We start from the raw sequence: 27,557 nt of genomic DNA, 5'->3' as shown, positions 1-27,557 counted from the left end.
AAAGACTCTTGTTTTCCAGTCCCTAACATCTTCCGGCCTCAGTCGTACAGCCTTGAAGATGGGGTGAGGAGAATACCTACATTGGTCCTTGTGGCGTGTTGGTGGTGTTTGTTTGTTTGTTTGTTTGTTTTCAACCAGCGAAATCCCTAAGTTCCTCTGGGGAGAAGCAGAGATGGAAGGAGCAGGAATGCTGGGCCCGAGCTCGGTGGGTCCAAGACTTGCTGGCTTCTCTGGCCTAGAGGCCACCAGGGAGGGCTGCTTCCTCCAAGATGTTTAATGACAGGAAGCTGTGTTATTTGCTTGAACGTTAGCCAGAGGGGGGTGGTGAGCTGACCAGCTGGTGTCATTGGATGGCATGACAGGATTTGCTCCACGCCCTCTCTCCATGCAAGGTACCCTGGGAGCGGGTGTTCCTGGGAAAAGAGAAGGAACCATGAGAATGCACCAGACCAAATCTCTCCCCACCCACCCACCTCCTCCCACCCTGACTCGCTGCAGAGAACCAGCCAGGAGAGAGCTGCAGCTCCCAGCCCCAGTTCCCCCAAAGCGGAGTCCCAGCCGCATGATTTCAGAGAGCTTCATTCAGTCTGCTCGGGCTCAGCCCTGCCAGCTTTGTGTGAGCAACTGAAACTCGAGCCCTCTTTGGAAAACCATACTGAGCACGATGGACCACGCCCTCTCCGAAGACCACAGCATCCTTTGCAACCAGCCTCCACATGACATGATTAACCAGCAGGAGGTCTGTGGAGTCCCGTAGGGTCACTCCCAAAACGGGCAAAGTCATAGAGAGGTCCCAGATCTGCAAACCTTTACATATTAACTCTGGTGTTTGAGGACTGAGGTCTCAAGGAGTAGTAAATAAAAATATACTGATCGAAAACACACAAACACAAGCAAGCACACATGCACACACACACACACACACACATGCATACACGCAGTCACATACCCCTCTCTTCAGAATTTCCTACGGAGGTAACTAAGCTGGAAGAAATAGCTTACCCATCTGGGATTCTGACCTGTCAAAGGTCAGCCACCAGAATTCCTCACATCCAAGCAACACGGGAGTACAAGATGCGCAGACAGCACGTCACACATGTCTGGTGAACATGGCCAGAAAGTCCAAACCGAACTTTCAAACTAGTTCTGGGGAATGCCATCCCTACGTTCACTACACACTCCTCTGCATCCTTAAGGCCTTCTGTTGCTTGCTGCCAGGCCCTTCATCTGAAGCAGGGCCTTGTGAAGAGTCAGGCATTCCCCAAAAGCAGCCATTGAGAAGCCTGCCTGCAAACTGTGACATCCCCGAGGGCCCCGGCCTGTCTACCTCTTTCCTCTGCATTAGCTAGCTAGCTGGTCATCGGTGTTCCACATGTCTTGTTAAAAGGATGAGTTAAGCAGCTGTCTTCCACTATGTCCCCAAAGAGAGTCCCTCTGCCAATAAATGTGGCTGTCAGAAACACAAAAGGCTAAAATTTGGCAAATGTGAAGTGGCAACTAATGCAAGACACACAAACATCTTTACAACCGCTGAGATTGTTCTCAGAATAATGAACAAATAATTTCACACAGGTGATACAATTTAGGAGTCAAAGGGAGCCCCCAGAGATAAAACATGACAATTCCACTTTATAGAAGGAGAAATGGAAGCTGTAGAGCCCGAGAGATCCACTCAGGGTGTGCGGAACCAGGGTTTTAGCTTGAGAGCGGAAGGTCAGCTGCCTGCTGGGAAGACTCAGCAGCAGCCCCGCTTTGAACCCTGCTGTCCAAATCCTGGTGTTAATGGCAATGATAATAATCATCAGCCAAAAACAAGGTTTGAAATTCTCAGTGTGCACGGCAGGAAATGCCTGAGTTCCCCAAATCATATTAAATCACCAGATCCGTGTGCATTTAATATGTATATTAAATAACCAAAGTGAAAATGCAAAAGGCCACAAATATGCAACGGGGGGTGGAATCACAAGGCCATGGAAATCTTTTCATTCGGCACAGGCAGGTTTGGATATGAGGATGTTTATCTATACAGAGTTCGCCTCCTCCAGCCCTCCTTTCTGTCTGGAGGATGAGACCCCAAAACAAAATCATCAAGATAGAGGGCACATCAGAAGTCTAGGAGAATGCAGAAGAACAGAGCAATGGAAAGGGATTAGAAGACACAGAACCACTTCCTCTGGGGACACATCTTTTGCTCTGTCAAGCACAGCCTCCAGGCTACTGAGGAGGAGGGGGAATATCCCTACCTTTGGGCCTGGGACCAAGAGTGACCACATCTTGGAGTTGCGAGGCAGGGATGGGGGTGGGGGGAGTGTCCAAATTCTTTCTTTTAAAGGGAAAAGAAAAACGGAGGGGTTTTAGCATTTCCTTCTAGTGACTGGGAGACACCACCATTTTTTAATTGTTGCAACTGTTTGTTCTATGATGTATATAGTGTTTTTCTTTAATGCAATCACAACCCAAAGTGGGGGGGGGTGTGAGAGGAATATCTCTCAAATAAGTGTCTTTGTATTCAAATCACCATTGGACAAGAACCAAATATGCCCAGCACCAGCCTATGTGGAGAAAATGTCTAGGCTTTCATAAGAGACTGGGAAATCGGGCTTATAATGAGAGCCATTCTGGAACCTTAAGTACAGCGTTTGCCATCCCAAACACTATAATAATCATTATTATTCTCTGGTATCTATTATTGTCTGGTAAATAATATGTGTTTTCCCCCCAAGTTCCAAAGGGTGCAGCTGCATGGTGTTCTATTTTTTGCAGACCCAGGCCTGCTGTTTTGCAAGCCTACTTCCACGGAGCTTATTTTAAGAGCGCCCGCAGGAGACCATGTGTGCCCTTCCTCTCTCTCCGCACACATGTGCACCTGGGACATCCCCAAAGGCCAAGGGCAACTTTTGAGGTGGGGCTGGTACTAAAGTCAGCCTCTTCCATTGGTTCAAGGCAGCCCCCTTGTTGGTGACACAGGCAATGGGTGTCCTTTCTGGGTCTTCAAGTCCAGAGTTTGTTTCTTTTGCTCTGAGTGGCCATGAATACCCGCAGACACATGACACATGAATGTGCTTGGGCTTCACTTTCCTGGTTCTCATTGGCCGGGAACATATGGAGACCTCAAGAGAAAGGGAGAAACAGTCTTGGAGATTTAGAAAGTGGCCATGTCAGAAAGCTAAGGACCTTGGCCACATAGAGGATTCCCATGGCAAAACTGTCCCCAGTGTCTAAATATCATCATCTGCAAAGAATGGAAAGTACAAGAAACAGGAGAGGCAGGCCCGCGTCCCCATCCTAGCTGTCTGTGTGTTCCTGGACATGCTTCTTACTGGCTCTTCCCTACGGCTTGCTGAGGGAAGCTGGAGAGGAGCTTCCTACCACATCTCTTATCTTTCTCAGGCTGATTAGGGCACCTTCAACAAAACCCAGTACAAAATACATAGTCTTGCAACTTAAGCAACTAGGTAATAATCTGTTGTCACTACATAAGCAAGGTGCCCTTTCTGGGTCTTCAAGTCCAGAGTTTGATTCTTTTTCTCTGAGTGGCCATGAGTACCCACAGACACGTGTGTGCATGTACAAACACACTCCTGTGGCAGAGATTTCTGGAGTGCCTCTGAATGCAAAGGATTCTGGGAAAGTGTCCACACTTGAACCTTACAGTTTGTGTTTTCTCTGAATGGGTTTGTCTAAAGGCAGGGTATCATCCATGTTTCCTGGAATAACACACACACACACACACACACACACACACACACACACACACCCATGTCTTGTGCTGTGTATTTCCCACATACAAATCCTAGAACTACCATGCTTGGTTTCTATGGAATATGGATGGCCAGCTGTCGTCAAATTCCAGACATGCCTTCCCCTTCTACCCAGAAGAGTGTAGCGGCTCTCACGGAATGACAATCACACACTAAAAGGGCTGAGAGATACTCTGTCCACCTGGCAAGTTCACAAGGGAAGCCTGACTAAAAACGTAATTTAATTATCCATCTTCCTTTCCCACAGAAAATTTTTCAAAGGGCTAAGAGCAAAACTGAGCCTGACGCTGGTAAATTCTTCTAATTCGAATTAGGAGAATTAGAAGAATTTACCAAACACGAACATTCCCACTTATACCTCTCTGATTTACAGCCTAAGATGCAGGAGGCTGTTGCATTTTAGAAAATTCTAGACAACCCACTTGCAGTGTCTCTGAGGAAAAAAAATGGTCTCATTTCAAACCCAACAGTTCCAGGGTAGCCTTTATGTGATGTAAGATGTCATCTTTGCCTGGAAGCATGCCTCTTTTAATCTAGGCTAGTATCCAGCTTTTTATTTTTGTTTCATTTCTTAAATATCTTTGTAATTTGCATATTCAAAATCTAGTAGGCCTGTCCTGCCTTGCTTATTTATTAAAGGCAAGGCCCCTCTTGTCTGTCATAATTGTTCTCTGGTGTCTATAACCCCCTGGCATCAACCCTATGATAGGCAAGAAATGCCCACTGCCAGGCCGGCTTGCCTTCGCCCAAGTATCCTGGCCCTGGTAGAAATCCACTCACTTGCGCACGGCTGCCCATCACTTATCAGAGTTAAATACAGCCATTACGTGCTGGCAGAGGCTTCGCTGTTTATCTGGGACAATAACGAGTCCCTGAGGACAGACTGCTCTCAGGTAGCAGCAGCTATTCTGGGACACTCACAAGGGTAGAGCCCTGTGGTCAATGAACAGAGCCGCCTGCAGCAGCTGATAAACTCTGAGTTTGATGCCAGATCGGGGTCCCTTACCTGCCCCATCGCAGCCAGGGCCATACAGCTCAACCAGGCTTTGCCAAAAGGCTTCCCCACCTCCCAAGTTAACCAGGGTTGAATGAATTTTGAAATGGCTTTTACCAGGTTGCACATTTTTAATCTTTGAAATGTATGTCATCTCTTTTCTTATATCTCATTGAATGAATGCCCTAGAGGACATATAGGGATTGAGGTAAACTTAGCCCCACACTGGCTTCTGGGTTTCAACCTTGTCACTCACCCTGTGGCTCTGAGAAGCTCTTACTCATGTATATTTACTTTTAAACAAAGTATACAGAATCTATCTATCTACCTATATCTACTTATCTATCTATCTATCTATCTATCTATCTATCTATCTATCTATCTATCTATCTATCTACCTACCTACCTACCTATCTACTGATCTATCTACCTACCTATCTACATCTATCTATCTATCTATCTATCTATCTATCTATCTATCTATCTATCTATCTATCTACCATCTGTTTGTCTTCCTATCTATCTATAATTTTTGTTTTTCAGAAAGTCTCATGTAGCCCAGGCTGGACTCAGACTTGCTCTATAGTCTCCTGCCTCCACCTCCCAAATTACATGCAACACCACACCAGGCTGGAAACAAGTGTATTGTCCCTATTTCATGTAGGCACTGCTTCACACAGAAACAACACTGCTAGCTCATTGGTGATTGCCTTCATTCCACAGACAAAACAATTCGCCAGAAAGGTAAGAAGATGACCTGCATGGGATCATCAGCTTCCAGGAGCCCCAAGTCCACTATCCGTCCCCCAAACACAGGGAATACTGCCCTCGGTCCACGCCCATCTCTTTGCTTTTTTACCTTGACTACTGAGGAGGAAGGTCCATGAAATATGTACCATTTAGCTACTTCACTTTGGCAAACAAGACCTCTGATAAGAAAAAAAGTGTGTTTCCATTCAGGTCCCATCCAAAGCCCATAACCGGCCAATAGTCTACAGCTCTGCCTTCTACACCCCCTGTGACAATCGGAGCAGGTGTCCTTCTGTCCCTGCTGCATGTGCTAGATCCTGGAAGGACTGAGTGACTCCTCTGATTTAACTCCTCTACCACAGGATCTTGAAAAGCCCTTGCCAAAATTCTGCCTTGGGAAAAAAAAAAAAGGCAGATGCTGGATGCTGGTTGTGTCAAGCTTGAGCTGCTGTCTGAACACAGGCATTCTAGGAGACAAATAAGGGACCCTGAAGGAAAAAGTAGCTATGCATGGCTGCAAGACTTGGGGCAGGTTTTAAGACCTTAGATAAGGTTTAGAGAAGTAATTTCCCTCAACTTCAGTCTTTACGACCAGTAGCAGAGAGGGACAAGGCTTCAGATTAGTGAGAACAGCACTATAAAAAGTATGAGCAAGAAATCTGACTCCCCCTCCAGTCTGCGAGGCCGGGCATGTGGTTAATGCTGCTTTTCCTTAGTCTTGCCATCCTTCAGCCCAGATGTACATTTATGCCTAATTTCTCCCTGCATTAAGCTGCTCAGTGCGAGACTGCCGTGCAGGGGGTGGGGGTGGCCCAGGGTCTGTAACTTAAGCAGCTTTGATCAGATCCGGTGTCCTGGATGAGAAGAGAGGCAGACGAGGACGCTGGTTCTGAATGACCTTGGACAGCTGTTTTCTGTCTCAGCCTGTTCTCCAGGTGGCCTGAGAAATCTGACGGGAACTTCTGCTTTGCCTTCTCTAACGTCTGAGCTGAACAGCATAGACATACCTGTTTTCCAGAACACACACAATGACAGACGTTCTAGACGGCAGAGTCTTGAGGACACAGTTTATAAGAAGCACATCCTCTGAGTGGGGAGCTCGCTGGTTCTCTGAGTTTGGGGTCACTGCTTCACTGTTATACCCATGACATATGCAATGGCTCTGTATGGAGTCTCTGAAGCCAACTCCCAGCACTATCTACTATTTACAGAGAATTACATGTAATTACATGTAATTTACTCTTACTAATTTTGCTAGTTGGGCACCAGCACTTTCCACGTTCCCTTACCTGCCCCTCACTGGAATCATGTCCTGACACACTGAGGGTGCTCACAGAGCTGAACTCACTCCTTCTTCCTGTAAACAGATCCTCTGAGACTTGAACCCCAAGTTTTGACCCACAAATCCAGGTTTTCACCTCCCTTCTCTACCAGGAGTTTGCTTTTACCACACGGAGAGGCCTCAGCTCTATAGCCCAGGCCGTGAAAACACATAAAAGAGCATCTCTAAGAGATGTCAAACTCCTTTGACTCAGTTTCCCAGAAAATGTCTGTAGGTGCCTGAGCGTTAACAGCTCCACCCCACCTCTCACTGAAGCCTTTCTATTGCCGTTCAGACCAAGGACGGCAGGCTGGGCATCACTGGGGTCCCTACAGGCATCCTGGCCCACCCGGGAAGCCAATGTCTAAAACACTTCTGACTTCTGCGGAGCCCCTGATTTAACTCCCCTCAAACAAATCAAGACTGCCAGACAATATATCCACATCATGCCTTACCCAATGAGTCAGCTCTTTGTTGCTGGGGCCGGGTGGGATGCAGAACTCCTGTTTCCATGACAACCTAAAGACCATCGGTATACCCTTTATTGACCTCAGAATTTCTGTTGGCTGTGAGATTGCCATCTACCCTCAGCCTTGAAGTCACTTTAGGACTTCCTGGGACAAAGATGGTTCTCCGCTGCCCTGCTATGATGGTTATACATACAAGGCACAGACATGGCAGCCTACGCCTCTCACCCTCTAGCGATAACACCTATGGCTGGTAATTAGTCTGTCATCAGGATTCCAAGATCTGCGAGGTCAGTCTTCGGTTGCTTCCTTTCTGTCTGCGAACAGTCGCTAAAGTAATTTTCCTCAAGCACAGATCTCACCATCGTGCCTCTGCTCCAGATCACAGTGATTATAATCACTACCACGTTCAGAACCAACTCCCACACTTTCTGTGCCCCATCTCATTCTTCTCTTCGCTCTGTGGTCCAGCCTCCAGGTACCTGTGCCTTGTACCTGGCTGCCTCCCTCACACTTCCAGCCCGGCCCACTGGCCTCTGTCCTTTCCTTGGTTGAGAAGTCAACTGAACTCATAGCATTTAAACAGTTCCCTCAAGAGACCCTTCTCATTTGAGTTGCTCGGTTTTGCCCACTCTGTCTGTCCCCAAGCAGGAAGTCAGAGCAATAGTAGGAACTTGTCCCCAGACTATTCTTCCATGAACCTGCACCCCCGTTTGCTGATCGTATTGGCTTGTACATTCTCTGTGGTACCTATAAAAGTAAACTTGGCTATTTCTTTTCTCCTAACTCTCCCCAAATAAGGACTCCCTATCTTCCCCATTTTTCTATAATTTTCTCTCTATTCCCACCACCATGTTTTATTAATACAATAACCATAATAAGAAAGCATTCAACATGGTGTTTTGTCTCCTGGGGAAATGAAGATTATCTTTGAACAATGAATAAGGAAAAAGAACTGCCTCCCTCCCTCTTTTTGGATATAGTTGTAATGTGCTTTATGGATTGTATTATATAAATTAAGTACAAATTAAGGATTTAGAAATACCAAATAAAGGATTTTTAAAGTCTTTACTTCTGGGGGCTGGGGATGTTGCTCAGTTGGTAAATGCTTGTCTAACATGCATGAAGGCTTGAGTTTGCTGCCTAACACTGTATACGCTGGGCATGTTGTTATACTTCTATAATTCCAGCACTTGGCGGGTAAAGCCCCAGGTGTCAGAAGTTTAAAGTCACTCTCAGCGACATGGAGAGTCTGAGACCAGACCATGAGATCCTATCTTGAAAAACAAAACAAAAAGATATTATTTCTGTCTCAAGAGATAGCATGCATGTGTACACAAGCACACAGAGCCGAGACAAACCACAGGGAGTCCACTGGTGGGTAGGAATTGCTTTCAGAACCAGGACCAGTGGCCCCCGTCTTTAAGCGCTAGGTCATAATGCTTTTTCGCTCAAATCTTTCATAGTTTTTCAATCAGTATTTGAGATTTGCATTGCTCAAACCTTGGAGGATATGAAAATAGCCATTAAGTCCCATGTTTATGATGTCATCATATCAAATGGGAGAAATAGAGGGACCTGGGTATATTTTTGGTTTGGCAAACTCTAGAACTATTTTTTTTTTCAAACGTTTGGGGTTTGGCTAAAACCAAGTCTTATTTTGCCAAGCACTTTGGCTTTAATTTTTAAACCCATGTGTATTTTAAAAGAAATTCTATCTATATGTTTCTGACTCATTTACACTTAGCTCATGAAAACCCTGTTTGGTAAGCGCTAATAGATGTCAAGGCAGGTTTATGAGCCTTCTTAAGCCTTCTTTCCCCTCCATCCTTACCAGAAGGTAGTATTTTGCTAGCCATAAAAGAGTGTGAGCCCCAGAGGCATGTGATCGTCTGCGATTTATGACCTCTGAAGCTTAAGTGGATTGTGAGTTTGGAAGGTTTTCTCCCCTTCCTCTTTTTCCCTAACTGCACAAACAGGCTCCCGGGACAAAGACTGCTACCTCTCACCTTCCAATGGGACTGGAGGCAAAAGTCAAGAATTCTTTCTGTCCACCAACAAGTTGGTCCTGAAACTTTTTTTTTTTTAGAGGAAGAGTTTTGTTGTTTCAAATTCAGCTGGACACAGACTGAGACGTGTTCCTCTAAGGGAACCTTCATCAACCATGCTCAGGAGAAGTGAACTCAACTTGGTTCAAGTTAGAAGAGGTTACCTTTTGAGTACTGGGAGATTATCTTTGTTAATGGCAGACAACCAATCCTGTTAAAGTGTTTAACACTTTTTTAAAAAAGCCGAATCCACTAAAAATGGCATTTGAATTAAAACCAGAAAAGCAGGAAGAATGTGCCTGCATGCAGTGACTTTTCCCAAATCTTCCATAATGGTGCTTGGATACCAGGCAATTACAGTATTCTATGGGAGATGATGGCTTTGGATCAAGCACTTAAAAATGGCTTATAAATATTTAAACTATAAGCATCTAACAAATCGTAACGAAAAAGTTTTACATTTAACCACATGTGCTCTAAATATCTTGAAATTACTCTAAATATAGGTTTAAAATATCAAAAGAGCTTGCTGATGGCATGTAGAACTTTGCAGGAAACTTAAACCTGATCATTCTTGCTCACACAACACCCACTTTGCACGATTTTGAAAGCATGTGCATATAGATTCCTTCAGAAAATGATCCTGTTCCAGTCCTTTACTGAATTGTAAAGCAAGGAAGGAAGGATAAAATACTGGACTGCCCTTCTCTCACTGAATGCAGCTTTGCCACTTCCCTTCTAGCTAGTTTGTTACTGTGGGTTGTCTCAAGTGTAAGACTGTAACATTTCAGAAATACTCAGAGAACATGGCAGCTGGGAGGAGGCTAGCCTTACAGATACATGCTAGATGGGACGCCATTCATGGTCAAGACAGTCCTTGGCTGGGGAAGTGAGAGGCATGAAGGAGAGACAGGGACTTTTGAATTGTGTCTTTGGACGTTAGGGGCGACTCTTATCAAATGAGCTTCTAAGTGTGTTTTCACATTTGATTCTTTAAGCGCCAGCAAACACCTCTTTGCTTTCTGCTTTACCCAAGCCAAAACACAGCTTGTCATTGGAGGTTTGAAGGGACAATGATGGAGCAACAGCGGGGACAGCCAAGATTGGATTTGTCACAGCCCTGACCAGGGGCTGCAGGGCATGTTGTTCAGTTCTTGGGCTTGCCTTCTCGTGCGGGGCTGCGCACTTAGGTAACTACAGAGTAATTAGGTGTACACTCAGAAACTATTTGAAAGCACTAGGTATTAATCCCAAGGTTTGTTGTGTAGTTTGCTTTTGTTCCAAACATCTTAAATAGCATTTTCTAAATGAGCCTTCAATTAATCTGTGTTGGGGCTGGAGCCATGACTCCACGGTTAAGAGCACTGACTGCTCTTCCAGAGGACCAGGGTCCAGGTCCCAGCACCCACATGGCAGTTCACAACCATCTGCAACTCTAGTGATACTGTTTTCTGGGATCCATGAGCACTTGCACATGTGTGGTGCACACACACACAGGCAAAATATCTTTACACATAAAAATACATTTATAGTCGGGCAGTGGTAGCACATGCCTTTAATCCCAGTGGAGGCAGGTTTATCTCTGTGAATCAGAGGCCAGTCTGGTCTACAGAGCTAGTTCTAAGACAGCCAGGGATACGCGGATGGATGCTAAGGAGGTACATTTATGTGTGTGTTCTTCAGACAAGGAGATAAAGCTGCTTGAAGAGGTAAACAGGCCAGGATGGACTGTGTTTAATGGGGCCAATCAGATGGCAGTTTACATACTGAGCAATTGGCACTCTTCTTTGAATCTGGGAAAAAAAGGAAGAGCGAACTCAGAACTGAGAATGCATGGCCAGCAGTATGGGAACAAGACGTTTAAAAGTTTTAGAAGTGTATTTTTTTTCTTTTTCCTTCCTTCCTTCCTTCCTTCCTTCCTTCCTTCCTTCCTTCCTTCCTTCCTTCCTTCTCTCTCTCTCTCTCTCTCTCTCTCTCTCTCTCTCTCTCTCTCTCTCTCCTTAGCATCCATCTGCGTATAAAATGCACAAACATGTCAGCTGAAGGAGACAACATGCCATGCAGGACATGGTACAGGGAAGTGAACAGCCTCCATCCCTTTGGCAGGATCTCTGAACATGGGAGTCTGAAGAGGGGAGGGTGCTGGCGTCGACGTGCATGTTCACATGAGCTAAGTGTTCGGCACTGGTATGTGTTTGGGCTCTATAGACACCTCTGCCTCTCCCTAAGGCTTGTCTGCATGGAAGGAGGTGTGAGTGACTGAATCATGATGCACAGGCAGCCGCTTTCCGTGTGACAAGGGACTCAGTCATTACATCTGGTCATGGCACCTCGTTCCAAGGCCCTTCTGAGCAATGGCTTTGCTTGTTAATAGTGGGTCAAATGTCTCCTGTTTTCCATCCCTTGGCCACCTCTCTCTTTCTTTTTCTCTTTCTTTCTCTCTCTCTCTCTCTCTCTCTCTCTCTCTCTCTCTCTCTTTCTCTCCCTCAGTGGGATTTTTCTATAGATGGCATCTCCCATACTGAATAAACTTTGGAAATTCAGGCACTGGGGGAGTCTCTAACTTGTACCCTCTTTGGTTCCTTTTCTTCTGTCACCACAGGCCCTCACTAGGTGTGGTGGCTTTAGTTTTTCACACTGTGTCACTGAGGCAATCATTTAAGGGCATCACTGTGACTTTGTGACATTAGGTTCATGGCAAAAGACTGCCAAAAATAAACTCTTGGTTTTAATTGGATAATTAACTCAGCTTTCTTGGAGCAACAAGAAAAACTCCCAGTTCCTGACATTGCTTACTAACGATGCAAGATAACCCTTTTGCCATTTGGGCTAGAAGATCTTGGAAACACTGCACTTCCAAGATCGATGGAGTGGGTACCGTTTGCAAGGTTGGGCATCAAATGTTTCTCTTGTCTCAATTCAGTTCCGGCACTGCTCCAGTGACAGGCTCCATCCCAAAGCACTAGACACCTGCCCACGGGTCATCCCCACATTCCCGCAGAGCCTCGCTACAGTATCGAAAAGCTGCACATTCAGGTCCTTCCTCTTAGAACCCCTGATACTGAGGGTACAGGCAGCCAGAGTTCACTGGATAGAAGAGATTTCTGTGCCCCATCTTGTCACTGACATTTCAGAAAGCGGAAGTGGTCACGGCCAGCACTCCCAGGTGCTCACCAGTTCTGGGTGTATATGAATCCCCAGGTGGCTCTCTGTATACTCTCTCCTTGAACCCTATAGTCAAGTGCTTACTGTGAGACAGGATAACTTTGAACTCAGGGACCGTCACCCAGTGAATACTTCTAATCATTAAATACTGCAGCTTAAACAGCCCAGGTCTGGTCTAAGAACGGAGGATGCCCATTTGTACCCATTTCCTCTCCTTGCCCTGTTTTTCTTTAAAAGTGGGCACCCATGTATTAGTCTGACTTTTTTTCCCACTTCTTCCCAGAGAGCCTGCTCTCTTGGCCTTCTCAATATGAGAAACAAAGCTGGCGACGTTCTCCCTTCCCCCTGCTGCCTTCCCCAGTGAAGCTAACATTATGTTGTGGAACAGTGATTTCAGGGGTGTGATGTCACACAATGACCAGACAAAGCTCCAGAAAACCCAATGTACATGACCCTCCTCCAGTTTTCTCCAGATGCAAAGGGTAGCTTCTGCTGCTGAGCAGGGAGGAGCATTTATAGAAACGTGTAAGAGATTGGAGAGCCACGGGGGTGGGTGGAGCTGTGTGGCTCTTCTGCTCCAGAAGAACAAGGAGGATGGAGGTGGAAGGATTGGTTACTCCTGGTCTTCATTTTCTCATTGATTACTCTGTTTAAAAATACGTTATTTTTTTGGAAAACCGAGGAATGGGGAATATTTGCTTTGAATATTTTCAAGAATTCATACACGGTCATTCTGAACTCCCCGATGTACCATCAACAAGTGTAAACTGTAGAAACCTGGAGACTGTGTGATGCAAACAGCTATTTACCAAGCTCGCAGACAACAACAAAGAGGAGACTAGCCCATTTTTAAATGGGATTCTTTGTGGATAGAAGAGTTTGGACAGTATTTATACATTGTTTTCCTTATTATTTAAGCTATTTTTTTTTTCTGGCTACCGAAGCTGGAGGACTGGTATCCAGAGCTATAAACAATGGAGATTAGAGGGAGTTTACAGCCTTTTAAAAAATCTTCAACTAAATTTAATCAGTTTTGCATCTGGGAGAAACATCTGCCCGCTGAAACCATTTTTGGCCATATGAACAAGCAAGAATGAATAAGGTCAGGAAAGCAGGAACAGAATAATCTCAAAATGGGAGAGGGAGGAGGCTGCCATTTCCAAAAAAAAAAAAAATCTAGCAAATGTTAGATTCTTTGAAGGCAAGTGTGGCTGGCTCGCTGATTTCAGAATATGTCCTTTAAGACCGGGGTATAGTATGAAAGAGGTGAACGTGGAGGGAAGAATGAAAAGCACTGTGTAGTTACAGACCTCTGAGAGCCGCCCTGTGAGGCATTACCAAAAGTGTGTGGGCAGTCTCACCCGCGCCTCACTGCCTGTCTCATCCCTATTGGGAGTATGTGTGTGTCATACGGGTTCCAGAGGTTGGCGTATTCCCCAATCGTATCCCATCTTATTTTTTGAGATGGCAACATTTGCTTAACCTTGAGACAATTGATTTAGCTACACCGGGTGTCCTGCAAGACCCAGAGACCCTCCCATCTGTCTCCCACTGCTGGGATTACAAGTGCATATTATGGCACCTCACTTTTTACATGGGTGAAGCATCTCCCCAGCCCTTGTTTTGTTTTGTTTTTATGCTTTCAGTTTGGCGTTAACTTGTTGTCCAAGTGTATTTATTATTACGGCAGAGAAGCTACTCGGTCCTTAGTGAATAGATGTATTTCCAGTTTCCTTCCCCCACGTGAACAAACTGAGTTCCTGAAGATGTAGGGACCAGCACAGAACCTCCTGGGCCCAGGAAATCAGAAGAGCAAAGAGTGGGTGATTATAGCAAGTGGAGGCTGGGCTGGGAGGTGCATGGGACCAGTGGCCTCCAGGGAAGGGTGCTGACTCCCTGGAGACATGGTCCCCCTCCTTAAATCTCTTGCTCTGCCTCCTCTTGGCAGCCCACAAAACCTGCTTCCGACTTTAAAAAAGAGACACAATTTCTTTGGGGGAAGCACCATAAAAACAATTCTCCCATCACAAGAGTTAAGAGGCAATTTGGTCCCACCATCTTCTAGAATCGGCTAAGGCCAAGTTAACATCTTTAGTACTGATGCTGGTGTACAAACAAGACCCTAACCTGGTTACTCACCCAAACAGCTTATGCATTTAACGATCTTTTCGTCTTTAGCTAACCTATAGGGCAGCGTCCCTGTTCCTGGCCTGGTCACTTCTGACTGTAGTAGCTGAGTCCTCTTTCTCCCCCCACTCTTCCTTTAATGCCTTGACTGTGTGTTTATGTAAATGATGCTTCCCAGGACTTTCTGAAGGGTTTTTTGCTCATTTGTTCTGTCATATATCAATCTTTCACTTAAAGCACTGTCAAGCAGATTAAAATATCTAGGGCATTTTCCATTGAGGTACCTGTGAGAAAGTTCAGGCCACCTGTCTTCAGACTGCAGAAATTGTAGAGCTAATTGGGAAGGAATGGTGACCTCGTTTCTGGTGTTCTGCTCTATTGGCAAAGCCACCAGTAGAAAAGGAGACCCTGAACTATGGTGACAGAGAAAAGATTCTCACACTAGGCAATAAGCCTTCTGCTCTGGTTCAGGGCTTCCACTCAAGCCCCTGGCTGCAAGGGAGGTGCCCATGTCCCCACTTGGAAGCAGCAGGTTGGTGGTCTAGGATTGTGGTTGTGGCTGGAAAAACAAGAATGAAAATCTGGGGGCACTGGTAAGCAGAGGCTTGTGGTGTTTTGTCGACTCTCCTCCAAGGCAGTAAGAGGATTTTTATCAGCACAGTGATGGATGAGCCTTAGGTGACTCTCCTGCAGTGTGTTACAGGAGACTGAGCTCCGCAGTTCACAACTTGGATTTGAATCACAACTCTGCTCACTCTTGATTTGAATCAAGATTGCTCAAGGTTAGGCAATCTTGGTCACGTTCCCCCAATCCTATTTCTCCACTAGGAGAATGAAGATAATTGTTCTATGGATCTAGCTACAAAGACATACTAGTGCGAAAACACTCAGGAGAGCCTGCACAGAAGTGTGGAGAACACTCTTCTTGCCTCCCCTTGCCAGACCCCTTTCTGCCTGGGTTACGTCTCTCACTTTAGGACTTGAGACAGCCCAGTAGAACATTTTTTGGGGGGTGTGTTCCCCAGCCCAAAGAGAGAGCAGTGTTCAAGTTAATTGCTGAAGGAGTGCCCGTCTCTCTTTTCCTTTCCCTAAATGGTTAATAAACAACTTAAGTTTTGGCTTCTTGCCCGCTTGGGTAGATGGGAGAGCTCACACTCTGTGTTTGGGTGGACAGGCCTGGAATCAACAATGGGTCCCCCACTGGCCAGCTCTGACTGAGCAAAAATCTCTAACCCACAGCTTCCTTCTTGGGAGTGTGCTTCCAATGCCTACTGTGGTGGTTTGAAAGAAAATGGCCCTCAAAGGGGGTGGTGCTGCTATTGGGAGGTGTGGCTCTGTTGGAGTAGGTGTGGCCTTGTTGGAGGAAGCATGACATTGTGGGGGCGGGCTTTGAGGTCTCCCTTGCTCAAGCTTTGTTCAGTGTGACACTCAGTTCACTTCCTGTTGCCCGCAAGTCAAGATGTAGGACACGGGCTACTCCTCCAGCACCATGTCTGCCTGCACACCACCATGTCCCACCATGATGATGACGGAATAAACCTCTGGAAATGGAAGACACCACCTCCAATGAAATGCTTTTTCTTTATAAGTGTCGCCATGGTCATGGTGTCTCTCCACAGCAATAGAAACCCTAACAAGACACCTACTTCACTAGTATTGGCATGAGTCACTACAGTGGCTCACATGTGGTCCCCACCATCTCACAGTAGCCTTGGACTCACCCTCAGTGGCTTGGGATTCAGAGATCAGACATGGTCAGAGATGAGCCCTCCCACTTCATCAAGGTTTGTATGTAGAAGTGAGAATCACCAGCTCAGCCACCGAGTCCAAAAGGCTTACACGGCAGGTTGGGAGGAAGGTTGGTTTTTAAATTTTAGCCCACAGATGGGATCCTATGGTTATCTGGACAAGTTAGGATGACAGTCGGTTAAGCAGGCTTCCCATGTTTGCCCACGTGATGGGATCCCCGTCACTTCAATACTGCCCCGCAACATGACTAAACATTATGATTACTCAAGTAATCTTCCCTCCCCCACCCACTTTTCCGGTGGGGTAAATTGGGTATAAACCTGGGAAGAAGAAGAAAACAAACATGTAGCAAAAGAGTATGTTTTCCTCTTGGGTTCAAGGGCTTGAGTGATGGTGGTGCTTAAGCCGCCTCTAGGCTGTAAACCGGTAATGGTGTACTAAACACTGCCAGGTGTCATAGGTGTAGGATAGTGCACGGTGAAAGAGGTAAGGGACAGGATTGTGATGGCTACATCTCGCCTCCGCCTTCTAAGAAGCAAGGAGAGGGACATTGGCTCTTGGAGGAGTGCCCAGGCGGACATACAAACCTTTTACTTATTCTGGTTTCTAATTCGGAGGCACCTCCTTTTGAGCGGCGGCTCCAGGTCCTCGGGGCCGGCGCTGAGCATGGGCGAGGAGATGACACACGGTGCCATGGCAGCCTTCTCTGTGGGTTTTGGCACAGGCTGGATCACGCAGCCGGTCTTGGGCAGCATCCGTAGAGCATAGGCGTGGTCCTCGTCCGCGGGATTATTGAGGTTTGGGTCTGATTTGTCGCCCCCCGCCAGGGTCTCCTCCCCCATCAGCTTTTTGGTCGCCTCCCCATCCAGGTGGCAGTTGGAAGCGCAGTTATTCTCCTTGACAGACTCCAGCTCGTTCACCGCGGGCTCCTCTGGCGACAGCAGCTTTTTGGGTGGCACTGGGGGCGGTGGTTGCTCCGGCGGCGGTTCTGCTCCCTTGGCCTCGGCCGATATGCCGCGGGTGCCGTTCACGATGACGTTGCAGGCGGCGGCAGCCTCGGGACCCGCTGGGGCGCCCGGGCCCGGGTCGCCAGCGGCGGGCGGGCTGCAGTGGCCGTCCCTGCAGCCGCCGCAGGTCCTGCGCTCGGCCGCGCCCGGCTCGCGCTCCGCCTTGACGTGCGCGTGCAGCGCGCGGTGGATTACGTTGTGCAGCCGGGAGCGGTGGCCCACTGTCAGGTCGATGACACCATCCTGTGGGCCGTGCAGCACGCCGGCGAAGCCAGGCTGGCCTCCCGCACCCGCGGGGCTGCCGGCGCGCCGGGTCAGGTCCACCACCTCCCCACGGCCGCGCTCGGAGGGCGCCAGGCTCAGAGCCTGGCCGGAGCTTCCAGGCGGCGAGTCGGCCGTTTTGGACGAGCCCTGCTTGGAGTCCCGCGGAGACAGGGAGCGTCCCCCCGACTTGCCTCCCGCTGCCGCCGAGTCGCCTGGGGCACTCGGAACGAAGCTCTCCCCGTTGCTCGAGAATCCGTTGGGGGGCTTGGAATCGTTGACATGGGGAATGGGGATAGGGATAGGGATGGGCACCGGCAGGGGCACGATCACTGGGTACGGCACGAGTAGCGTAGGGGGCGGCACCAGCGGGGCAAGCGACGGCAGCCCGAAGTTCATCATTTGGGGCACTGGCATCGGGCCGTTTGGCATCATGCTTACCGGAGGGAAGGGAAGGCTGGGCAAGGGCGCGCCCGGGGGCGGTGGGGGCAGCAACCCCGGGGGGTTCCCAGGCATGGTAGGGGTGCTTGGTGGGTGGATGTGGGGTGATAGCATGGGCCGGTGCATTGGGCTGGAAGTGGGGCCAAGGTTTCTGGGGCCACCGGGCGGAGGCCCAATGCCCGGAAGTATGGGATTGGACAGGGGGCTGTTGGGGTTGGAGGCGTGGTGCGGCGGCCCGCGAATGAAGGGCGGGCGGATCTGCTGTATGATCTGCTGCTCCATGAAGATGGGCAGCGGCACCGGGCCGCGGTTGGTCATCACCATGGGAGGGCTGCGAGGCGGGACGCCCAGCGGAGGTCCGATGCTAGCAGGTGGCTGGACCGAGACAGGAGGGATATTTGGAGTCTCGCTGATGGGGAGGGACTTGGGCACTGGCGTGGGGATTTTAGTGACAGAGCAGTTGGCAGTGTCAGATGGAGAGACGGTGGTGGACGAGGATGGGCCAGGGCCCTGGCTTTGGCCAGCTGCAGTCACCGGGGAGGGAGCCTTCCTCCGAGCATCTGTTAGTGGGATATTCCAAGAGTCTGGAGTGAGCAGCTGCACCCCGGTGCCTTCTGCTTTACTTTCCATGTGAGGGTGTAATGTGCTGCACAGCCCAGCTGGAAGATTGGCCTGTGTCTCTTTGTAGAAAATGTCCATTTTGTATTGATTGAGACATTTTGCACTGCAGAACTGAAGCCTTCTTTCCCCGTCCCCAAAATCCAGGTATTCTTTTGTATGCCTTATGTGTTTACACCAGTCACACACCTACAACACAGCAATAAAAACCACAACAAGTAAGATAAGCTTTCTCTGAAGATGGTGTTCATGTTTCACATAAAAGCTCTTTCAAACTTTACCATAATTTGTCAAATAGTTGGAGCGGGGGGGGGGGTTCCTTTCAGAAGGTAAGTTTCTGAAATGTTTGCGAATGATGAATTTGCTTTATAAATAGGATCTTCAAAATAGCAACAACCACAGTCTCTCTCTTTTTTTTTTTTTAAAAAAAATGGTATTAACAGCGTGAAAACGACTTGAAGATAGCGCTGACAAAACAGAGTGGGACCTGCCCAGTACACCTGTCCAGTACACCTGCCCAGTACACCTGCCCAGTACACCTGCCCAGTACACTTACCCAGTACACCTGCCCAGTACACCTACCCAGTACACCTGCCCAGTACACTTACCCAGTACACCTGCCCAGTACACCTGCCCAGTACACTTACCCAGTACACCTGCCCAGTACACTTATCCAGTATACCTGCCCAGTACACTTACCCAGTACACCTGCCCAGTACACTTATCCAGTATACCTGCCCAGTACACTTACCCAGTACACCTGCCCAGTACACTTACTCAATACTTGCCTTCATAGTTTTACTTACTTAGCAGGTTCACTGGAAACAGACATCTAAAAAATGCTGGAAGAAAGGAATCTCTAGAGAATTCATCGGTCATGCAACATAACATCTTACAATTCCCCTTATTTATGTAAAGTCTCTCTGTGCTATAGACTGCATCCAGTTATGTGGTTGGAAAGGGTGTGCTGAGCTAACCAATTGCATAGAGTGCTGAATACCCTCATGTCTGGCTTCCAAGGAGCAACTTGGACTTCGCCATGAAGTCTGTGTGAGGTTCCGCTCTCCCAGTCTGTGATGTTGCAGCAAGCTAGAATTATTTTTTGAGCTGTTTGCCCACTTTCTCAGCAGTCAGAATTTTTGGTGACATTCCTTGGCAGGCAGCCTTATTTAACAACTTTTCAAACACCAGAGAACATTTTCCAAAAGTTGTTATGGCTTCCACCCCACACCCCTTCTACTCCTGGCAAAAGAAGGATATCACCAAATTTATTTCAAAGCTGGGCTGTGGAGCTAATTAAAGACTCAGAGCCTTCCCAATTGGAAATCAGTAGACACCAAAGTTCAAAAAATAGTCATTCTCGGCTTCAGAACCCATTACTTTGGAGAAATTATTGTGATTTCATTAACACATTAATTTTGCAACACCATCAGCTCTCACAGATGGTGAAGACATGATCTACAATTCAAATATGACTCTTGTTTGCACAAATGTCTTCCCTTCATATGGCATTTTAAACAAGAATTAACATGAGTGATCTTGCCGTCGCTATAAACAGATAAACAGATGTCAAAACTTTCAATAGTTCCTCCAGTGCCTCACTTTTCTTGACAGAATTTTATACACACAATATTTTTCTCTTTCTTCTTCTTTCTTTCTTTATCGTTTCCATAGCATTCAAGCCACACAGCAGCAGAGAAGGAATTGCAAAATTCAGCACCATTGCGAGTGTATGGGACTCTTCTTCCTGCAATGGAGCAATGGTTCCAGTATTGTTCTAAATGGGACCTCAGGTTTGAAGGGCGCTTGTTCTATTGTTGCGCGCATGCGTGCGTGGATGTGTTTTTAACGATTACAAACTGATATAATTAAAAGATGATAAATTTTAATAATGATTGGTCACATAAACAATGCACAAACAACATATGCTGGGCATTTGGTTATTCATCTCACTTAACTCTCGGCTTCCCTCGCTTGTAAACTGTGGTGACATGCTAGCATGTGATTGGGGGGCAGATGTGGCGGGGCTGCATGTGGAAAGCCGCTCTTTCCCTTCTCCATGGTTTGGGTTTTTTCTTCCACTCATGTTTTTGGTTGATAAACCTGACCGTGTGAGACTGAGTCAGATGCGTGCTTTGGCACGCATTAGATTTTGTTTGTTCTTCCCAAAATCTGAGACTAGAGCACCCGTGAGTGGGCTTCAGTGGTAAGGGAATTACTTCAAAGTAGCTATCAAAATCACTGCCTCCATTAAAGTGGTTGAACCATAGCGATGGCAGTGCTCATATGTCTGTCCCTTCACTAACAGTGTTTCAGAGCCCTCCCGGACTCAAGGGGATGTTTTTGTTATCAGTGAGATGCCCATCTTGCAGGTACATGCGAAGTTGCCTCTGATGAAGAAAAGAGCCTCAAAGACTATCTCAGACCCTCACATTTCTCATCTATATTAAGGTTAAGTAAACTGTTAGTGAAAACATGGTATATACATTTAAATAAAGTTAGAGCCAGGTATAATGGCACACACCTTTAATCCCAACCTTTGGGTGGCAGAGGCAGGAGAATTTCTGCAAGTTCAAGGCCAGCCTGGTCTACATAGTGAGTTCCAGGACAACTAGAGTTACAAAGTGAGACCCTGTTTCGAGAGAAAGAAAGAAAGAAAGAAAGAAAGAAAGAAAGAAAGAAAGGGAGGAAAGAAAAATGAAAGAAAGAAAGAAAGAAAGAGGGAGGAAGGAAGAAAGGAAGAAAGAAAGAAAGAAAGAAAGAAAGAAAGAAAGAAAGAAAGAAAGAAAGAAGAAAGAAAGCTACCATATAATTATGTGGCATTTAAATTTTGTTGTGAAATGAAACTATCGCAGAGAAAGCCTAAAATATAAATGTATAAGTTTGAAGTGAGGGACCAAACAATTTCTTTCTTCATGAACTGAAAAATCATCCTCAATGAATTAAACTAATTAAAATAACATGTGACTTTCCTGGCACGGCCTTTGGATCCTTACTCTTTAACAATAATCGGGAAGAGCTTTATGAAATCATTAATTGGTTTTTAAACTGCCAGATTGATTTTTTTTTTGCCTCCAGAGGATTCCTCAAACTAGATAAATATTTTTCAAGTGGGGTGAAAAAACCATAATGATATAAATATAGTGTAACAGTTCTCCCTTCACACCCTCCACTTTTACTAGTCTTTGATGAATGATGCTCACAGACCGTCCTAATTATCCAATGAGAATTCACTGTCACATTTCACCCTTTCTCACAGAAAATAGTCACAGACATCAGAAACAAAAATCCACTCTTTTCAAACTTTTCCATCAAAGCAAAGCAAGGGCCTTGTGCTTTTTCTTTCTTTTTTTGGGGGGGGGGCGGGTTTGGTTTTTGGGTTTCTATGTGTAGCCCTGGCTGTCCTGGAACTCATTCCATAGACCAGACTGGCCTTGAACTAACAGAGATCCACCTGTGTCTGCTCCAGAGTGATGGAACTAAAGACAAGCATTCCACTGCTACCACCCCAAAGGCCTAAAGCTAATGCTTGTTTTCCTGCCTCTTTTGAAAGAGCCTCTGCAGCAGTGTGCCCCAACTGTGTTGTTTTGGGGTGCTGTGAGCTTGACTCTAATAAGGCCTTACCTTTCAGTTCAGAACACGGACCTAAAAAATATGGGAAAGCAATCTTTCTGATGAAGCAGAAGATGATTAGAAGGGGGAGAGTGTCACTTAAGAAGGAATGAATCAAGTCTGTCTTACAGGACACATCATTTAAGATGAGGTCAATGGATTTATGGTGCAAATGGCTCCATCACGTGCGGCAGTAAAACCCAACACCATCATTCACTCCACGTCCAACCAGCGACACTTCCATAATTAAAGGTTTCATCATAGGAGCCTGAGATGATTATTTAAGCTATGGTAGTTATGTAAATATATATATATATATAGTATCTCTTTTTAATAAAATAACGTTTGCATATACAAAGCACACAGCAAATGTCTCATAAGCTATGGTTTTGCACTTTGGCATTGGGGATAGTCTTCCCTTCATTGTGGATAGATTTAAATTCTGCCACATTGTTATTTTAATTTTTGATACTTTTTCAGCCCCCCCCCCCCAATGTCAAGACGAACCAAAATTCCTTCAGACATGTTAAGACAAGCCCAACTCCCAGAGCTCTGTACTGATTTGCATGATTCCATCCCAGCTTTGCTTCTGCTGGAATCTGGCCTCTCTGGTTCCACTTCTCTCCCTAAGAGGCCCCAGATTGTGCCTAGCTGCTGCTGTCTTACCACGCCAATACGGGGACCAAACAATCAACCAGCAGATGCAAACCACTGAGCAGGACCGCTGGAATGCTTCGGATCACAGATCCATTCCAGGTCACCGGGAAGACAGAAAGATCACAGAGGAGATAAGTGCACATGTGTTCCCTTCGAGCCTAGCACACGGTCCTCCAGAAGATCAAGTTCCCTTTCCTGATATGGGTCCAATTCTACACAGGAGAAGGAACATTTATTTCCTATAGTCCGCTTTGCTGGCGGGCTGCCAGGGCAGTACTTACAAGCTCAGTAGTCGGATGGCTTCCCTCCTTTCCTGTGAAATAAATGTGTGGTAACCTACACCACCCCACTACTCAGAAGACACTGCCTTGGCAGAGCTTTCCCTTGCTCTTGACACCAGCGCCCTGAAAGGCATAGCTTTGGGTTCCTATGACTCCTTAAAAGCCATGGAAAGAAAGAAAGCCATTCACATTGGCAACTGAACCTTCTTTTTTACATACATGCCCAAGGCCAGAACCACAGTATATACACCATTAGGCTAGCCATATGGTACAATGTATACATTCTTCTGTATATATACCATTAGGCTACCCACATGGTACAACATATATATTCTTCTGTATACAGATGCCATTAGGTTACCCATATGATACAATGTATACATTCTTCTGTATATAAGCCATTAGGTTACTGCATGGTACAATATATATATATGCATCCTTCTGGGCTTTAAGAGAAGGCTTCGGTGTCTGGGGGTGAGGCAGGAATTCTAATTAACACATTAATCAGCTGTCAGCTGTGGGAGTAAAGTTCATCCTTTAATGGAACCCACCGCTGCTTTCTGAGTGGGAATCTGGCATCAGGCAATATTTAATTAAATTCTTTTGCTGAAATCCGTCTTCTCTGCGTAAAGACGATTTGCACCAATGGAACAGTAAAAACATATTAGCGTCTCCTGAATGCCATCAACAACTTGAAAAGCACACCCCCCCACACACACACACATAAAACCCTTCCTGTGCTTCTGATTTCCCACTGATGTCACCACAGTTCTGTACTTGTAGCTCTGCAAGCTAGACTGTATTTAGTCACAGGAAGGTGAGTCTCCGGGCCTTGGCAGGTTAAATGTGACATTGATCTCCAAGTCCGGGCCCGCTCAGGGAGCCATGAGCTCATTCAAGAGTGAAGTGCAGGAGGGTGGAGACAGCCCGGGTGCTCTGCTTTTAAAGGTTTTGAAGCCCTGACCTATCCGTAAGCTGTCACCTCATAGCATGAGTTGAGGGTCTTAGACTGAACCCCCGCTGAGCACTTGTTCCCGCCTCCTCTGAAGGGCCCACACCTTCTTCGTGGTCTTGCCACAGCCTCCAGGAGGGCCCTAATATCATGTACTTGGGACTCCGAAGATGCTACAAAAATCACATAGAATGTGGTAATACAAAATGTAGGAAAGAGTGGGCACTGCCTTCTCAGCCTCTATTTCTCCCTCTGTGGAATGGGACTAGTAATAGTAACAACAGTATTCCAGCTAGGCTTATAACGGTCTGTCTTTTTAATCTCCAGTCTGCCAGTGTGAAAAGGAAATGATGGTTTTCCTATGACCTGTGTGTCTTTGAAAGAAAATGAGACGCGTTTCTGGACAAATCAGTGTTTCCCACAGATACCTGCCCTCACCCTGCTGCCCAGGAGATCCTATCCTAAGGATGACAAAGGGGCTCTTTGCAGGGACAAGAACGGCAGCTGATGGGCCTGTGGACCAGCTGCTCGCCATTCTGAGGAGCCTCTATTCAGCGCCACCTGAATCCTCTGCTCTACGGCCAGGTTCTAATTTAGCGGAAGCTTGACAAAGCAGCATGGCGGCCTGGAAATGAGCGTGAGAGCCATTAACATGAGTAATTCCTCTTAGGCTCAACTGCTGTTTGAATAGTGGAAGCCATAAACTGTGCTATTCACGTTTTATTAAAAAGCGGAGCTGATGGATGATCTGCTGGACTCACTACATGGAGAACTATCTTCCAAAGGAAGGTCCAGAGCCATAGTATAGATGCCTTTAAGCCAGACCAACCTCACCCTGCTGTCAGAAGGTGGGAGAGGCCACCACAAGCATAGGGGAGTAGCCAAGCTACCCATCCAAGTTTCCCCACAAAGCTGGAATTGAGAGTGAAGGAAGAAAAAGGATGCTTTGGCGGCCATAGACATGGAAGGCCTTGAAGAAACCTGGAGAGAGACTAAGAAGCGGGCTGGGAAATTACAGAAGAGCAATTCGGAAAGGAGTTCATTGTCAAACCAAGAAAGGTTCTGCAGGTTGGCTTTCTAACAGGATGACAGGGTGGTGTTTGCCATAGTCCTATCTGCTCCCCTGCTTGCTCCCCCATCTCTCTCAGGGAAGGGATCTGCCCCAGGGACCTGGGCCATGCCTTCAGAAAGCCTTGGAAACATACAAAGTGTTCCTACATGGCAGTCTCCTGCTGAGGTTTTCTATTCTAAGAAGGATGCTCCCTCTTGAGGGCCAGTATGGAGCTCATGGCTCCATAAAGCAAAGCAGCAATGTCCCCAGTTTTCAGGATGTTGGTGAGCTCTGGCTACTGGCTCATGACTGATCCGAGCCTCTGATTCTATAAACTGCACAGAAGACGACTCCTGCCCCATACTCAGGGTCTAATGAATCATGCTGACAGCCACACATGATTTAAAAGGCAGCTTCCCATGGGTCTAAGTTCATGGGTCACACGTGCTCTGCTGGTCCTCATGGAAGGAATCATCCCAACAGCAAACATGGCCACACCCAAGGAAACATGGTCTACCTGGTGCCAGATGTTTGTCTCTCTGTGCCGAGAGCTCTGACAGTCTGACCTGACAGAACCCGAGAGACCATCTCCTCTCCTTTCCAGCCCCAGTGGGCCAGGGACTTCACATGCTCCTCTGTAAAATGAGGCCATCAGTAGCAACATCAGCAGTGCTGTCAGGGGATGGATGCACAAGGAAAGAAAGAGACCAGCAAGAGGCTAAACCAGTGCCCTGAAGCCGAGGGCAGAGCCCCACCCATCTCCCATTGTCAGGCTCCTGCTCTGCCATGGTTTCTGCAGTTAACAACTCCAGCCGGTACAGCTTGCGCCTGCCCTGAAGAATTTGTGTATCACATAATCCTCTTGACACATTCACTAGCGAACTTTGACTGACAGCTCATTGTGCCTTGGGCACTGTGGAAGGGATGTGGAAGGCCCTCATCAACTGTGTTCCTCCTCGCGCAGGGAGGTCTCCCGTGGGAATGGGAAAGGCAGGTTTTCAGTTTTACTGGGTCATCTTTGCTGCAAACTGAAACTTAAGAGGACGCTCGTGTTTATTCAAACATAAGAACCAGGGTATGCTCCAGAAGGCCCCGGGCTGTGCAACTGCGCAAGAAAAGAGCCAGTACCTGCCACCAGTGAGGAAAATCAGCTTCTCTGCAGACTCTTCCCACCCAGCCACAAGTTCACCTAGAAGATCAGTGTTGCACTGATAGCGTTTTACTAAAAACTCCACTTTATGTTTTATTCTCTCAACAGCAAATCCGAATCTGCTTCCCAACCCACTCCCGTAAGATCGCTGCTTTCAAACGCATAGCTAGGTGGTGTCAAAGCTTTGTTTACATGGACATTTCCTGTATTCCACATAGATATTTGATTTATTTTCCAACATTACCTTTGGGCCCGATTCTTTTTCTCTTTCTGTCTTCTACGTGTCTGTCTGGATATTTGACACATGGTTGGTGATTATAGGAGTTCTCTCCCTGCCTGGGTCATTGTGTATACTGGGGAGGAAGAAAGGCCTGGGACTGTCACTCATGGGTACAGGGCTTGACTAGCAGTCATAGGCCATGGGGTCCTGGACTGCGCATGCTTGATGTTATCTTCAGCACAGGAAGAAGGAAGGAAGGAAGGAGGATGGAGGGAGGAGGGAGAGAGAAGAGAAGGAGGAGGTAGATAGGAAGAGAGGAAGGAAAGGAAATAGAACTGGCCTCAGGTGGATCTCTGAGTTCGAGGCCAGCCTGGTCTACAGAGTGAATTCTAGGACAGCCAACGTTACACAGAGAAATCCTGTTTCAAAAACAAATGAGAGTGGCGGGGTGGGGAGGGTTGGCCTCTACAGGAGGTAACTCACTTTATGTCTTCCTGCATGCAGACTCTGGCAGGAGTCATATCTCAAAACTTGAGGGTTTTAGCTCCACAACTGAGTTAATCACACATCAATAGCACGCTCTTTGAGAAAAGTGTGTTCTTATAAGTGATATCTGAAGTAATTTTCCTCCTCTAGAGATGGTCCCTGAGTCTGCTACCTGGCCTCTGCCTTAGCACTGCCTAAATGCACAGGCCCACAGACATGCAGGTCCAGGGCAAGGGCATGCTCTGAAAACCCTGCACTGTCTTCTGCATCAGCACACTGTCTGACTGCTTCTTAGTGGCCCGAGGTAGCTAGTTCCTAGTGTCTTAGTTACTCACCAACTACACATGGGTTTCTTGGAATGTGCAAGGCACCAGGCTATGCCTTTGCTCACATTGCATATTCAGGGCTCTTTAACAGTCTCCTGCCTGTGTTTCTGGCT

At 46.9% G+C, this 27,557-nt stretch overlaps 1 protein-coding gene across 2 annotated transcripts in view; it reads right to left on the bottom strand.

Annotated features, from left to right (window-relative positions):
- Nucleotides 1-275: 275 nt before the first annotated feature.
- Sobp (sine oculis binding protein homolog) overlaps nt 276-27,557 on the bottom strand; it is a 165,692-nt gene continuing 138,410 nt past the window's right edge. For both annotated transcript variants that reach the window (XM_085690871.2, XM_085690875.2), the window contains 2 exons: nt 16,970-18,898; nt 276-413 (listed from right to left, as the gene is read on the bottom strand). In XM_085690871.2, the coding sequence (XP_085546997.1) occupies nt 16,973-18,898 (1,926 nt within the window). In that variant the 3' untranslated portion in view covers nt 276-413; nt 16,970-16,972. The remainder of the gene's footprint in view (nt 414-16,969; nt 18,899-27,557) is intronic.

Source organism: Myodes glareolus, chromosome 1 (genome assembly GCF_982192425.1).
Source record: "Myodes glareolus chromosome 1, mMyoGla1.1, whole genome shotgun sequence".
NCBI classification, from domain to species: domain Eukaryota; kingdom Metazoa; phylum Chordata; class Mammalia; order Rodentia; family Cricetidae; genus Myodes; species Myodes glareolus.
This window is presented reverse-complemented; position numbering and strand designations above follow the sequence as displayed.